General features: G+C 50.3%; 5 protein-coding genes across 5 annotated transcripts; 3 read left to right on the plus strand and 2 right to left on the minus strand.

The window, feature by feature from the left end:
* The first annotated feature begins 89 nt into the window (after positions 1-89).
* Positions 90-3,041, plus strand: atm1 (ATP-binding cassette Fe/S cluster precursor transporter ATM1). The gene is made up of 7 exons (XM_071037029.1): positions 90-770; positions 830-889; positions 950-1,064; positions 1,117-1,385; positions 1,438-2,484; positions 2,540-2,756; positions 2,822-3,041. The coding sequence occupies exons 1-7, from the start codon at positions 417-419 to the stop codon at positions 2,923-2,925; spliced, it is 2,166 nt and encodes a 721-aa protein (XP_070894750.1). The 5' UTR covers positions 90-416; the 3' UTR covers positions 2,926-3,041.
* BJX68DRAFT_169258 (uncharacterized protein) lies at positions 2,978-3,990 on the plus strand. Its single transcript, XM_071037030.1, has 2 exons — positions 2,978-3,635; positions 3,967-3,990. Exon 1 carries the CDS (start codon positions 3,157-3,159, stop codon positions 3,496-3,498), a length of 342 nt encoding a protein of 113 aa, XP_070894751.1. The 5' UTR covers positions 2,978-3,156; the 3' UTR covers positions 3,499-3,635; positions 3,967-3,990.
* Positions 3,991-4,297: 307 nt separating this feature from the next.
* On the plus strand, positions 4,298-5,000 carry BJX68DRAFT_245117 (uncharacterized protein). Its single transcript, XM_071041448.1, has one exon. The coding sequence runs from the start codon at positions 4,688-4,690 to the stop codon at positions 4,925-4,927; it is 240 nt and encodes a 79-aa protein (XP_070894752.1). The 5' UTR covers positions 4,298-4,687; the 3' UTR covers positions 4,928-5,000.
* Positions 5,001-5,221: 221 nt separating this feature from the next.
* Positions 5,222-11,946, minus strand: BJX68DRAFT_257975 (vacuolar protein 14 C-terminal Fig4p binding-domain-containing protein; the record flags this gene model as incomplete). Its single annotated transcript, XM_071043445.1, has 15 exons — positions 5,222-5,627; positions 5,698-5,857; positions 5,922-6,001; positions 6,047-6,165; positions 6,219-6,323; positions 6,376-7,142; positions 7,198-7,768; positions 7,808-7,876; positions 7,930-8,093; positions 8,199-8,313; positions 9,099-10,621; positions 10,669-10,792; positions 10,841-10,924; positions 10,977-11,660; positions 11,923-11,946. The coding sequence occupies 15 exons, from the start codon at positions 11,944-11,946 to the stop codon at positions 5,222-5,224; spliced, it is 4,995 nt and encodes a 1,664-aa protein (XP_070894753.1).
* A 2,079-nt stretch (positions 11,947-14,025) lies between these two features.
* Positions 14,026-14,554, minus strand: BJX68DRAFT_270979 (putative C2H2 finger domain protein; the record flags this gene model as incomplete). Its single annotated transcript, XM_071046846.1, has 3 exons — positions 14,026-14,143; positions 14,239-14,418; positions 14,514-14,554. 3 exons carry the CDS (start codon positions 14,552-14,554, stop codon positions 14,026-14,028), a joined length of 339 nt encoding a protein of 112 aa, XP_070894754.1.
* Between the last annotated feature and the right edge of the window lie 370 nt (positions 14,555-14,924).

Raw genomic sequence — 14,924 nt, forward strand, 5'->3', positions numbered from 1 at the left:
TCGGCCACTCTGAGATCAAAGGTCCGTCCAGGGAGCCATCAGTAGGGAAGGCTTCCGGCTCTGAATTGCATCATCCGCGAACCGATTGCAACAGAATAAGCAATCACCGTGAGCTCCTCACATTTATTTTCTGCCTCATCCTCTCAGACTGCCCCCACGCACCATCTTCTGTTGTGTTTACTTGAAGTGATTGCTTCCAAGGTCTCTCCGCGTTTCGTGGCTGAGGTGACCTAATCCGGTGGTCCTCACCACTTTATCCTCGCCCGCCGTCTTTTTTCCCCTCCGAACCCGGCGCTCCGCAACGCGGACTGAGAGTTCAAGTCAGCGAACCTCACATTCACCAGAACAATGGTTCACTGAGCAGAGAATCGACGCATTCTTGGATATCGGTCTCTCTGAAGCTGCGATCCGGCGCCATGCTGCTCCAAGCAGCTCGATCGCCTTGCTGGCGCATCCCCGCGCGCTCGATAACCCACCGTTCCGCGTTTCCGCGATCAAGTCCTCTACCGGTTGCCCTCCGCGGAGCCCAGGTCAGAACATCCTCAACGAAAAAACGGCCGGACGAGACCACTTCGACAGATAGCAAAACGCCGGCAGCTGGTCCATTATCATCGTTATCATCGAAGCCAGGTTCCCCTGGCCCAAACAAGCCACAAAATGCCGCAGCTCCGAAGAAGGACCTGCTCAGCGAGAGCACTATTGCAAACAAGGAACAAAGAAAAGCAGATTGGGCAATAATGCGGGAAATGGCGAAATACCTTTGGCCGAAGGTGAACCTCTGGCCGAACGATTGGAGGCCTATGTACTTTGGCTAATCGGTATTGCACAGGGTGATTGGGGAACTAAGCTTCGTGTAGGGACAGCTCTGTCCTTACTAGTTGGAGCAAAGGTCGGGAATCACAAAAAGGCACACGGCTACTATAGCTCTCACTAACTACGTGCTCTTCAGATTCTGAATGTTGAAGTTCCCTTCTACTTCAAGAGCATCGTTGACTCGATGAACGTCGATTTCGCCTCCCTAGGTGGGACAGCGTACACAGTAGCCGGGTCAATGATCATTGCCTGTAAGTTGGGGCGACTCCTCTTCAACTCCACGGGAATCTGACGTCAATATAGACGGTGCAACTAGAATCGGCGCCACGTTGTTTCAAGAGCTGCGGAATGCTGTTTTCGCAAGTGTCGCTCAAAAGGCCATCCGTAAGGTTGCTCGCAATGTCTTCGAACACTTATTACGGCTAGACCTCAACTTCCATCTGTCAAGGCAGACCGGTGGACTTACGAGAGCAATTGATCGCGGAACTAAAGGTATCAGCTTTCTGCTGACGTCAATGGTGTTTCACGTCGTACCAACCGCGTTGGAGATATCTCTCGTATGCGGTATCTTAGTGTGTACCCTCACCTGATATATGTTCCGAGCGCAACTGACAAATATTCCAGACGTATCAGTATGGTGCTCAATTCGCCGCAATAACCGCGGCCACTATGGTGGCCTATTCCGCTTTCACGATCACAACGACGGCCTGGAGAACCAAGTTTCGGAGGCAGGCAAATGCAGCCGATAACCGGGGAGCCACGGTTGCCGTAGACTCGTTGATCAACTACGAGGCCGTGAAGTACTTTAATAACGAAAAATTCGAGGTTGCACGCTACGACAAGGCTCTCAAGGCTTACGAAGATGCTTCAATCAAAGTTACGACGTCCCTGGCATTTCTGAATTCCGGCCAGAACATGATCTTCTCGAGTGCGCTGGCCGCTATGATGTATTTGGCTGCTGATGGGGTCGCTACTGGCAGCTTGACTATTGGCGACTTGGTGATGGTGAACCAACTGGTCTTTCAGCTCTCTGTGCCATTAAACTTCTTGGGCTCCGTCTACCGGGAGCTGCGTCAGTCGCTACTTGATATGGAAACGCTGTTCAACTTGCAGAAGGTGAATGTGAGCATTACTGAACGGCCGGATGCCAAGCCACTGGAGCTTAAACAGGGAGGCGAGATCCGGTTCGAGAATGTTACCTTCGGGTATCATCCAGACCGCCCTATCCTCAAGAACGCAACCTTTACAATCCCTGCTGGTCAGAAGTTTGCTATTGTCGGACCTAGTGGCTGTGGCAAGTCCACAATTCTAAGGCTGTTGTTCCGATACTATGATGTCCAGGAAGGCCGCATTCTTGTTGACGGCCAAGATATCCGAGACGTCACCCTGGACAGCTTGCGGAAAGCAATTGGTGTTGTCCCTCAAGATACACCATTGTTCAACGACACAATCGAGCACAATATTCGCTATGGACGGATTGAGGCGTCTGATGAAGAGGTTCGCCGAGTCGCTCGGCGCGCACATATTCATGAACTCATTGAGAAACTTCCCGAGGGGTATGGTACCAAAGTTGGCGAGCGTGGAATGATGATATCGGGCGGAGAAAAGCAGAGGTTGGCTATTTCGCGGCTGCTGTTGAAAGATCCTCAACTGCTCTTCTTCGACGAAGCGGTAAGTAACTGACTCGCGAGCCAGCAATTGTCTTGATCTAATCATATGTCTATAGACGTCCGCCCTCGACACATACACCGAACAAGCCCTGATGCAGAATATCAACAGTATTTTGAAAGAGAAGGGGCGGACAAGCGTGTTTGTTGCGCATCGATTACGGACAATCAATGACTGCGACCAGATTCTCGTCCTAAAGGAGGGACACGTCGCGGAGCTAGGATCGCACCGCGAGCTCCTTGATCTGAATGGAATCTATGCTGAATTGTGGAACGGTACGAGATCTCTCGAAGTTTGGTTGACGAGGGAACTCTGAAGGCAAGCTAACATGTCCCCACAGCCCAAGAAACGTCCCTGGCGCAAGATCCAGAGTACGAACGCAACGTGGAGCTCGAGGATGAGACACAGACAGAGGCCAAGGACATGGGTCCGAATCGGAAGTAAGAGGACGAGGGTGTTACGATACTCTCCAGACTGGGCTTGGATAAGTGTACAACTTACAGATGAAAGAATAGACGGTTAGACTGCACAGCCCATGCATGCCACATGGTGCGACTCCAATTAATCTGGATTAATCTCCCTCACGACTCGGCGGCCCGAAGCAGTTAGCTGCAACCCCTGGCTAGACCGCAAGCAGGCTAGCGGGCAACTCTTCTTCCACGTTTTGATCACGTTATGTGGGCTGCCACTGTCGGGGTCAGCCGTGACTGGTGCACACTGGCTCTGGCTGAACCTTCCATGATCCATCCGTTCTTCTCTTCTTCTCGAATCTCGAATCTCGACTCGAGTGCTTTGACCCTCTTTTCTCTTGACATCCGTCTGCCCCGTCTCTCGCTAGCTTATTATTATTGTTCTCACTTCTCTTCTTGCCTCCTTGGCTTGTTATTGCTCGTCCTACACAGCTACACTCGTTCTCATTATTATTGCCGCTTGCGTATCAATTCCCCATCCGGTCGGATTTCCATTCTTTCAGCCGTTTCCGCCCAAGCCTTTCTTTTGGAACCACTATCGTCATAGTCTGCTGTGGCTGCCATCAATTTGTCCCCATTGGGCTTCGTTGACGCACGAAACCTCGCGAATAAATCTCACTCTGCAACACTATCGAGTCCAGAACGCCTAGATTAACCGTCTTCATCCATTAGTGCCGGTTGTTAGTCCGTTCTTCCCCCATTTGCTTGAAGCGTTCCCGTCCCACAACTGCTAGCTCCATTGTTCTGATCCTTGTCCCTGCGTTTCCCCTCTCCATCCTGCCTCTCTCAAAACCTGGCGTTTCTCCTTTTAACTGGGCTTCCTTGCTTCCTTTAGATCGTTCTCCGTTGCTTGCTCGGCTTCAAGGATTCATTGTTTATTTTCACCTCTGGAGAAGACTCGCTATTTGCATTGGTATGTCTTGGTAATCGGTTGTCTCGGCTTACCTTCGGGCGCCGACAGGCTTTGAAATCACGCATAATGCGCATCTGCTAACATCTCCCACTGTCGCAATAGAAAGCTTCCACCGTCTCATATCCACGGCGCTCTTGATTCTTTCGCCCTCCGTCAGCATTATCATTGGAATTCCAAACCTGTCGGGTCAATCACACCGGATTTGAAAGGATACTATACAACCGAAATCATGGGTCTCATTGAGAAGTTGCAAGCCAGTAGGTCACCTATGAACCTTGGCCAAACGATTCGGATCGTTCCTTGACTCGACTGAATCGCGGGCTCACATTAGACATGTCCCCACAATGCTAATCGTTGGTCAATGCAGAACTTGAGCTTTACCGGCTAGAACAGCGCTATGCCCGCCGCAAACATCGCAGCACATTCTCGGGGGTTCAATATGTCGACGGAGAATACATCTACTCGAACGAATCCAATTCCTCGTCGGGGACCGTGTCTAAGCAGTCTACCGGGTCCCATTGGAAGTCCCACACTTGGGGTTCATCAAGCGACTCGCGTGCCCGGTGACATGCAGGCGCTCAATCTCCAGCACACTCGCCGCGACGCTTTCTCTACGTTATGTTTCCCGTAGGGACAGCGACGATATCGTTCCTTCATCCCTCGGCCCTTTGATGATCAAAAGTTAAGGACGAGGATTTCACGCCTTCCTTCTATTTCGGTTCACTCTTTATATGGCACGATTTAGAGCAGACAACTCGCCTTCTTTCGTTGTGGTCAAGTCTGACTTGACGTTCTGCTTTCGGTGTTTCCTTGACGTGATTATATGACGTTCTTGTATATGCTTGCATTATTTTCTTTCTCCCAATTTCTCCTTTACAATCTCGCGGCCCTTCTAACCTCCTGGAGGGGATTAGAAGCCACGATTTCACAGCCTATATATAATGGCCAGTTCTTCTCTTGGTTTGCAGACCATTTAGCGACTTTTGATATCGTGTTCATATATCTTCCATACTCTTCACACCACTATGCTCTATATAGCTTTACTTGGAGAATGTCGTTCTAAGATGACGGTGAAATACGCAGCTCACACTTCGAAGCAAGCTCAGCATACACCAATCTATCCAATTTACTCAAAATTCCAAAACTTATGGGCTTTAATTCGCATTGTCTCTGGCTTTTGAGCAGCTGCTCCTAACTGGTGAAAGTCCATTGAGTGCAGTACTTCACAATGGAGTAGCGCCATCATCGTCATCATCTTACATACTCCAGATGAGTGCGCAAACCCCCGGATTCGTGCACGCGAATCGTAGATTGCCATCACCTAATCTCCGATTCACCAGCTATATGTATATAAACATCATCGCTTATTCTTCGCTCCAGGAAGCCTCAGCCTCGACAAATTCGGTAACCCCGACTTCTGCCTCCCCTTCTGCACACCGCCGGTACTGTCAGCCGGTGAAGCCCGACCTCCTGCCGTCCCGAAGCCAGGGCGCGGCGGGTCTGGTAAGCTCTTATCTCTTCGAATCTGATCGGCAGATGTGAGTGTAGTGTTTTGGAGAGCTGACGCTGATGGTGCTGTAGTGTCATTATCGAAAAGCCGTTGTTGGGAGGGGCGCTGCGAGGAGCGGGTCTTCTCCTGGACGGATTTGAATTTGTCAAGGAGGTCGACCCAGCGGATGGAGTTTTCGTCGCGATTTTTGAGGCGCGTGCTGCTTCGGTCGTAGGAGGAGGAGGTTGAGGTCGTGGTTGAGGCCATTGAGGTTCTGTTTGATATTCATTTAGTATTTGAGTTTGATAAGGATGGGAAAGGGGGAGAAAGAAGGGTCGACATACAGGCGGGGTCCGGTATGGAGCAGGCCGATGTTGCTGACGCTGTTGAGTCGGTTCTTGAGCGCTGCGAAGGCTGAGCTCTGAGGGAGGAGCATGAGAACGCCGTAAAGGCACTTGTAGAGGTATGGGTATCTTTCGGGTTCGAGAAGTTGAAGACGGAGATCTTTTGCTTGTTTAGTATTTGGGAGCCAGTCTCCAAAGGGCCGTTATCAAAGAAAAGAACATACAGGTGAAAACGGGAGACTCAAGGAGCTGTACTAGTTTGTCGATTTGGATCAACATGTTGACTGTCATTTCTAACTCGGCGCTGGCAAACTGTTAGACGTGTTAATCGTGGTAGTATTCAACTTACAAAACCTGAAGGAGATTATATGCCTGTTCGTATGCCTGAGCAAGCAAACATAAGGAGAATGTTGACACGGCATTGTGGCACCAAGACCTGAATAGAGTTACGAAGAATGTCTGGCCGTCCTATGACTGATGTCAGCTCAAAGGGTCAGCAAGTTGGGCACAATTTGAATTACCCTCGAGTCCAGGTTTCGCAATCTTTTCCGTAACTCTGAAAGCTCGGGCGCAGTTATCAAATTATTGTTGAGATTCTGAACCATGATACTTGCGAACTCAATGTCCTATAAGACACAGGTTAGCACTGGAAGGCTAAACATAGGGCACTGAGCTTACATCTTCCTTTTCGAGACAATCTGCGAGGGTGCGATAAATCCGTTCTGGACTCAAGTTCATGCATAGCTGTCTGATGATAAGATTTCCTCGGTTCTCGAGCAGGCTCCTATCGGTAGAGAATAGCTGCAGCAAGTTCACCATGAACGATTTGAAGTAACTATCCTCGCTGTTCCTCGATATCTGTGACAGAAGCTGGAGGTCTTTGGTAACAACAGCTTCGGCTGGATCAGACAGTGTCTTGAGAAGGGCCGGGAATATCCCATCGTTGAACGCTGCGACCTTCTTTGGAGCTTTGCGGTGCAGCATTAGCAGCCATGACAGGGCAGCTACTCTGGTAACTTCGTGTTCATTCAAGAACTGTAGAGTAAGTGAACTGACAGCCGAGCCATAGTCGAGATCCGCGGGGGCCGATGGAGCAGCGGATAGGATGCTATTTCGCGGTGAGGCCTTCTTGGAGTCGGTTCCTGAGGCCTCCGGTCTACTAGTTGGCGTGGACGCTCTTCTTTCAGCAAATCCTTTCGTGTTTGTCGTGTGTAACTTCGTCTGCCGGGCCTCGTCTGAATTGTCTTCAGATAGGGATAAGCTGAAGATGTAATCCAATAGCGAGGTGTTGTCACGATGCGCTGCCTGTCGTACTTGGTCCGAGTCACTAGACAGAGCTGGGAGCACTTGATCAAGCAGACGGGGAACGAATGGGAGGATATCTCCGGGACTGATTTCAAAAAAGCTATCAATCCATCGCAGCGCAGTCAACTGCATCTCCTCGTCTGTTTCCGGTATAAGCAGTGGTCCTCATTTACTGTACTTGGGGTATGTACTTACCAAAAGAGGTATCAACAAAGCCAACGAGGATATCCAAGATTTTCGGGCAGTCGATTTGTACATCTTGGCCAGGAATCCAGTCTCCATCGGCCTGCAACCCATCTTCTTCAGTACCGACAGATTCCGCTTCCGAGTCCTCAATGGCATTATCCTGGCTATCGGTATCGATGGCAACCGTTGGGTCTGTAGCCAAGCCAGTGCTGTCACTAGTGATCGAGCGTCGGTTGTCGCTTTGGCCTTTGCGGCTTTCTTCCAGCCCTTTCTTGAGACGAGCGATCCTTTTGATCTCCGCCAGAAACCTATCAAGCAGCCCCTGCGTGGCGACATTGACGTCCCTGTTGGGATCGCCTAGGAATTTAATCAACCCTCCTAGAAATTCTGGTAGGTAAGAAACCAGCTCTAGATCAGGAATCGTGTCCAGCAAAGTCAGCCATGACACTAAGAACGTCCGCGTGAAAGCGCTGAGAACATGTATGCGTTCTTTGAGCAATGGTATAAATTTCGGTAGCGAAAATGCTGTTGGGAGTTCGTCCACTACGCCATCGGGGTCGGAGGACTGTTTTTCTGAGAGCTGTAAGACTGATACATGGTGTGCAGCTGATTCGGAAACAATATCTTTGACAAGCCGATCGAGCAGTTCTGCTCCATTCTTGACGGATAGCTCAGAGTCCGAAGCTAACTGTGCTGAAGTTAATGCGCGCCCTTTCCACAGCACTCATCCTCAGAACTGACCTTGCTAAGCGCATCAAAGATTTCATTGAAGAAAAGCAAGATCTCTCCTTTTGCAACTTTGGCAATGTTGTACATGCTCTCGCAAGCATAATATCTAACCCTTGCATCCTGATCTGAAAAGCAAGCTAGAACCGGCGGCACGATCTCTTTCAAATAGGGAGCTACTCCCTCCTATTGTCGCAAGTCTCAGTATCCACAGAGGGTTCCAACTTCATCCGATAAACTCACAGATCCTAAGGCTATCGACGCTGCAGCAAGTCCGATTAAACCGCCGTTTCGAGCATGGGGTTGGTGAACGGCGTAGGCGTAGTCGTGACAGAGCTGGTCGACGATCTTCTGAATGACTTCATGATCTCCTCTAAAGGCAGAGTCCCGAACGACTTTCTCGAGCCTATGCGTTTCCAGACAGGTCAGTAACTCAAGGTCAAGTAAACCTCCGGGATTGTTTCCCGCGATCGTGTACGCACTCCAAGGCCCCTTGCTTCCTCCGATCATAAGCTTTGTCGTTCAGCAACCGCTGGATTGAGTGATCCATGTTTCAAACCTCATGGATTGCTATAAGATCAAGCTCTAGATCACGATCCTCATCATGGAAAGCTGTCGGATTTTGGGCGGTGAGCTGGCGAGAGCAGCTTCAAGGCCGATAACTAGCTCTCGTTATCGTGGTCCTGGGGACGCTTGTTGGTTGGGTTTTGCGTGCGACACGGGGAGAGTACAAAAGGATAAAAGAAGCCAGTTGACGGGCTCAGTCGCGTCGGCGGTCTTCCCAGTCGTCCAAGCAGAAATGTGGGGAGCAAACACGGCGACGATGCGTTGTCAGGGAGAGATGCGGAGTGACGTACATCGTAGTGGAGGCTCGGCCGGTCTGACAGGCCACTCAGCACGCTAAGCATCGGCGCCTTGCAGCCTTACGAAGTGCCGCGCCGCCGATTGATAAATACTACACTGTGCAGAAGAAAGAATGAATAGCGTATATCTATTACCAAAATCTCGATAGTCACATAGTCCAGTAATCGCTAGTCAAACATCCCATAAAGTTTCGCTCCAGGACAGTTCTATCAAAAGACAAAACCGGCTTCCGATCCAATAGTCAATGCAATTTGTAAGAGCCCCAATACTCCGAGAACAAAGGCCTTGTTCGCCGTTCAATGACTGATATATTGAAAAACTGCCGAGACATCTCTCTCTTGAGTCTCTTGTCGAATGAGCAAGTCTTGGATCTTGCTAAGCGGGCCTGTTGCCCCGTCATTCACAAAATGGTTCCAAGAACTAGTGTCACCATATAACAAAGCAGGTGCTTTTATATACTGTGTCCCGTCCGGTCTGCATCTCTTGCATTTGAAAGTGTCATGCGTGTCACTGGTGGTTTCGGGTTTGAACTGGAATAGCTCACGGAGCGAATCCAGGGAGAAGTGCCGTTCAACGTCCTCGGCCGAGTCGACCACACACGAAGACAGCGACTGCTTATGAGACTGGCGTTGGAATATCTTCTCTTCAATGGATCCTGTCGCGATAAAGCGGTAAACGAAACAGTCTTTCTTCTGACCGTCACGCCAGACTCGCGCCAGTGCTTGTTGATCCGCAGCTGGGTTCCAGTCTGGATCAAACAACACCAATCGATTGGCACCAATTAGGTTAAGACCACACCCACCAGCTTTACTGCTGAGAAGGAAGACAAACTCCTCACCATTAGGATCATTGAACTTGTCGACCAGCTTCTGTCGTTTCTTCACATTCATCGTACCATCCAGCCTCAAGCAACCGTAAGCTCTTGACCTGCAAAGCTTCTCAAAAATGTCGAGTGTTTGGGTGTAGTTGCTGATTAGGACAATCTTGTCATTCGTGTCCTGCCGTATTCGTGCTAACATACGGTCAAGGACCATCATTTTCCCTGAGTACCAGGGTCTGACATCTCGATCGCGACCTCTTCCTTCGAGGGGGACGTAGTCGTCTGGGAATGCATGCTCACATCCGGGAAGATCAGTTGAAAGGTTGAGCAGGTCTGGATGGTTGCATAACTTCTTCAACAGTCCAATAGCTTTCAACGGCTGACTTCCTTTGCCCCTCAAGAGACTCTTGATTTCCGGACTTGCGATAAAATGTTTGTAAAGGTCAAGCTGAAACTTCGAGAGATTGCAGAAAACGACATGCTCGTACTTGACCGGCAAATATTTGGATAAAATATCGTTGGTGCGACGAATGATGAATTTGTTAACAATGCCGGAGAGCTCTAAGAGACGTTCGTCTCCTTTCTTTCGATCTTCCTCGCTTCCTGCTGCGTCTCTACCCTTGAGAATGGGTATCTCGAATCTTTTGCGAAATTCGTTTTGCGAACCAAGGAGGTCAGGGTTCGCGAAATTGAGCAGGGCAAAGTACTCGGAAAGGTCATTCTGGATGGGGGTACCAGACAGAATCACACGACGCTGGACGTTTAGACTGTTGAGTGCAGTCCACGTCAAGCTCTCCTTATTCTTCAATCGATGGCCTTCGTCGCACAGAAGCAGTCCAATCGGACTGTCCCTTAGCGTGTCGACATACATCCGCAGTGTCTCGTAAGAAACAATGAGTACTGGTCTGACAATCGAGCGGCCCGAGGAAATCGCCCATTGCTTCAACTGGCTTGTAAGCTCTGTCTTCGAGGCTTTGCCATCTACCGCGAACGGACTGATGGCATCCTTCCCCAGCCATTTGACTAGATCGGTCAGTAATTGCCAATCATAGTTCGGGCTTATTGCTTACCAAGTTCGTTAGCCCAGTTCCCTACCAAACTTGACGGGCAGGCGATGATACACTTCTGAATAGTCGTTTTGCCGGCCTCGGGCGATTGCTTCAGTAACGTCCACATCAACGAGATACATTGAAGCTGGCTTTGTTAGCTGAGATGTGTAGGAAAGAGGATAGCCAAGCACACCGTCTTTCCCAGCCCCATACCGTCCGCCATAATACAGCCATTCGCATTCTTGTCAATCATACCCGTGGTGCAACGATACAGGAACTGAATGTTTGGTCAATTCTAGAGAACATACGTTTTGCCCAAGCAAACTCACCTTGACTCCCTCCACTTGATGCGGACGTAGGATTTTTGCCAGTCTTGGATCTATCACGACGGGCACCTTTGGACGCTCCTCGACCTTCTTCTTGAGCCCAAGTATATCCGCCAGGCTCTTATGAACGAGAGGCTCGTCCAGCTTAGGGTTCTTATCTTCGGGCTCTCCCTCCTGCTTCTTCGCCTCGGTATCCTCAATGTCATCAACGGTAGGGTCGTATAGGACAATCGCAAACTCTCCACTCGGGTCATGCAGCGGCTTTACCACGAATGTAGCACCCTGCCTCATTCCCAGAGTCGGAGCGGGTCGAGAACTGTCGTAGGTTCCAGTCGACTTGTTGATGAGAGGAACTTTGAACGCCTGCTTGAATGCTACCTCCTTATCTCGCGCTTTGAAGACCGGGAATCTGTTGACATCTCTAGTGGCGAGCGCCAGGCGATCCTCGTTGGTGTATGGTTTCACACTATTATCATCGACACTTCCATCCGCCCCAGCATAATTAACTTTTCTCCGCTTCCTCGTTGGTTTTTCTGAGGCTCGTGTTGGCGTTGCTGAGCCAGGGCATTTAAAGGGTTTCGAGAGGCGGTCGATCGAGTTGTTTGAGGGAGTACCAACACGCGATATTTTGGATGAGGGAGTAGCCTCGCCGCCGTGCGTCGAGGGTCGTGGGCGATACCTTAATCTCTGTAAATGTGTCCTCATTCGACGCTTACAGGAGAGGGACTTACATGCTCTAGGGAGTCCCTTGCCTCGGTCACTCTTTGTCGAACATCAACTGCTGTTTGCTCTTTTGCCAGGCGCGTCGTTGCCTAGCCCGAATGGCGTGTCAGACGCCAAAGGATCACGCAGTCACGTGAAGATAAGCAGCGATATGCCTGGGCCTCCTCCCCCGCAGTGCACAGATCCGGCCCACCATGCATGCTCCCCTCATCACAACAGAGAGTACCTGGGGTTGATAATCTTGCTCCATGTCAGCAGACTTCTGGGCCGGCTATATCAGCGGCGCCATTGGTATTATTATTGGAAATCCTCTAGATCTCATCAAGGTTCGACTGCAAGCAAGTGGCCCTGCAGAGACGTCTGTATCACATCGGCAATTAGCCCGCTTCGACAACGTTACTTCTCTTGTGCGAGGTAGGTTGGCTATTGTCTGACCCCCAAAAAAAAGTAAATATGTACTCACATTGGCTCTAGGTGCTGCAGCGCCTATTCTGGGATATGGCGCTCTCAATGCCCTGTTATTTGTCTCTTATAATCGGTCATTGATGCTATTGGATAGCTCTGTCACTGATCCTACAAACCCTCAAAATAGCGCTCTATATAAGCTCTGGCTTGCTGGTGCCCTCGGTGGGATTGCCAGCTGGACTGTCTCTTCGCCTACAGAATTTATCAAATGCCGAGCACAACTTGATTCTCGTCCAAGAGTCTCGTCTTGGACGGTCGCGAAGGATATCGTTCAGAATCGCGGCTGGAGAGGGCTATACTTCGCCGGTGGAGTTACATGCGCGAGAGACTCTATAGGTTACGGATTTTAGTATGCAGATAATTTCCGGTCTATTTCTGTTATCACGCCTTTTACTCACGTTCTGACAGCTTCTGGTCCTACGAGTACTGCAAGAGGCTCATGTCCTCCAATGAAGAGGAAACTGCGGGTTCTGCTGCCCTGAAGGTCCTCCTCTGTGGGGGTATTGCTGGAATCGTTACATGGGCGTCTGTTTTCCCTCTTGACATGATAAAGACGCGGCTTCAGGCGAGTACAATTGAAACTCCTGCTGAAGCCCGCCCATTACTACAATCTTCTACCGGGCCCCAACGCCAAGGTGCCTTTGCAATGGCGAGGCACGTCTATCAAACGGAGGGTCTCAAACCTTTCTACCGCGGCTTGGGTGTATGCAGCTTAAGGGCTTTCATTGTAAATGCTGCCCAGGTATGTCCTATGTCCTACTCGCTGCTCTGAATCGGCATCGAAGTCTAACTCATACATTCAGTGGGCCACATATGAATGGCTCATGAGGTATTTTCAGGGTCATCTGCTGAGCCAGTCGCTACAAGACATTGCATAAAGACCCTAGCAGGTGCCGCTCACTTCTAGACATCATTCATCCTTGTATATAGCGATTTTGGGAGCCCATAATGTGGTAATATCGGAAGCAGAATCTGTATCCCTTTGGAATACCCTTCAATCAACTTACGCCTAAGCTCCGTCTGCAAGTACACGTACAATGGTCTTGAAGCTCCTCGCATATATATATTTAGTGAGCAGTATCCCGCGCTCGCATACAAGTAACGAATGCATCTGGCTCTAACTAGGGTCTACCATGGACCTGGATCCTCTCAATTCCTCATACTCTCCTTTACATGGACTGCAGCTAAGTTGACCCGGCGCCTAAGTGGCCGAGGGTTCGGGTTGATACAAGAACCAAGGCTACACGGCAACTCCCGCCGGCTACGAAGGACGACTACAGCCACTACGCAAAGCGCGCAAAGTGGAACGAACAAAGATATGGCCCGACAAGCTGTATCGATTGGAGGCGATTCCCATGATGGCCACCGGTGAGAGTTGCCACAGCTCAAATACAACGCAAGGTTTGATTATGTATCCTAGCGGCTGCTGCTTGTAAATGAATTTCATTTTTCGCGTTGAAAAGTGAAAACGATGTCAGGGAAAAGTGGAACCTGGAGTGTACAAGTTCCGAGAATCGGCGATACCGCCGAGGGAACCCGCAGCAATACGGGGGCGGACTCGGCGTCACAGGAGAAACTGGCGACTTTCGGCACTTTTACTTCACGTGTTGCGCGAAATTGACGGCCTTGTGATTGGCTGACGAGACATCAAGAATTTCAAGCAGAATCCAAAGCTTGAAGCTTTTGTTTGCGAGGAGCCATCGCCATGCTTCCCAAGATAAAGCGTGTAGAATCGCATGTGGCCTGCTTGCTGCCCGCGCAAGCTAGTTGTTGAGAGGATTCGAAGCACACGATTGCTTCGCTGAGGTTCTTGTCCGAGGCACGCGAGCCAAACCCCAGTTTATGTCAACAACCGTTGAAACGGTCAATTGTCCATGGCCATCTCGTCGTTTCCTTGCGATCGTACGCCATTGTCCGTCCCCAATCCCACGGCGGCTTCGGCGAGCTTCTGTGAATGCGGTTCTTCTTTGAGCAGGCGAAGTCTGTTGTTCGAGAAAGGCAGATGAATTAGCCTGAATCCACCTGATAGAACCCTGCCAAGTTGCGGGTCTAGTAAACGCCAGAGAGGCACACCAACCTTCTCTTGTGGTTCTTGCCCTTCCTATGCGCAACCAAGTTGTAATCACTTTCGAACCATTTAGCGCATTCGACGCAGTAATGCCTCCCTAGGCCAGGGAGATCCTCCGGATCCTTGGTCGCCTTGTACTGCGAAAGATGCTTCGGGTTCTCGACATCGGCGCGGACCTGGTCATAATCCCTGAAAAAAAAATAAAAAAAATTCGTTAGCCTAGTATACCAAAGAAACCCGCCAGGCCAGGCCTGTTGGGAGATGTGGAAAATGTCAGTGCATACCTAGTCCTGCGCTTCGTCTTTGTTCTCCTCACAGCTCCCATCTTGATCAACGTCGGCCTAAGGCTGATCCAGAACTCGATTTGAGTGTCGTTCCTGAGTATGGATGTGGTCGACCACCGATAAACGGAAAAGCTAACGTCCGCGGCAGCGTGAAAGCGGGTCAAGAACTCCAGCCGTGCTGTGTGCGCGGAAGAAGGGCTGTTGCGAGGAAAAAAAAAACTCAGTGACCGCTAATTGGTCCAAGTCGACAGGTCTTGGCGGCGGGCCGCGGGAGGCAGTCCTTTCGGTAGGCCTCGGCTCTATCTCGGCTCAGTCAGCATGCAACTTCAGCTGTCTTCCGTACGGCCATCCCACACTGCCATCACTGGCGCTGTATTTTATGACGATTCCACTCCAATTCGGCACCTTCCC

This window comes from Aspergillus pseudodeflectus (assembly GCF_044049435.1).
Source record: "Aspergillus pseudodeflectus strain CBS 756.74 chromosome Unknown BJX68scaffold_55, whole genome shotgun sequence".
Lineage (NCBI taxonomy): Eukaryota > Fungi > Ascomycota > Eurotiomycetes > Eurotiales > Aspergillaceae > Aspergillus > Aspergillus pseudodeflectus.

What these genes read in the sequence shown, in the direction of transcription:
- atm1 (XM_071037029.1), top strand. Translation starts at nt 417, where the DNA reads ATGCTGCTCCAAGCAGCTCGATCGCCTTGCTGGCGCATCCCCGCGCGC. An exon ending in CGAAATACCTTTGGCCGAAG is followed by an intron (nt 771 to 829) that starts GTGAACCTCTGG and finishes GGTATTGCACAG; the next exon opens with GGTGATTGGGGAACTAAGCT. An exon ending in CGGGTCAATGATCATTGCCT is followed by an intron (nt 1,065 to 1,116) that starts GTAAGTTGGGGC and finishes ACGTCAATATAG; the next exon opens with ACGGTGCAACTAGAATCGGC.
- BJX68DRAFT_169258 (XM_071037030.1), top strand. Translation starts at nt 3,157, where the DNA reads ATGTGGGCTGCCACTGTCGGGGTCAGCCGTGACTGGTGCACACTGGCT.
- BJX68DRAFT_245117 (XM_071041448.1), top strand. Translation starts at nt 4,688, where the DNA reads ATGACGTTCTTGTATATGCTTGCATTATTTTCTTTCTCCCAATTTCTC.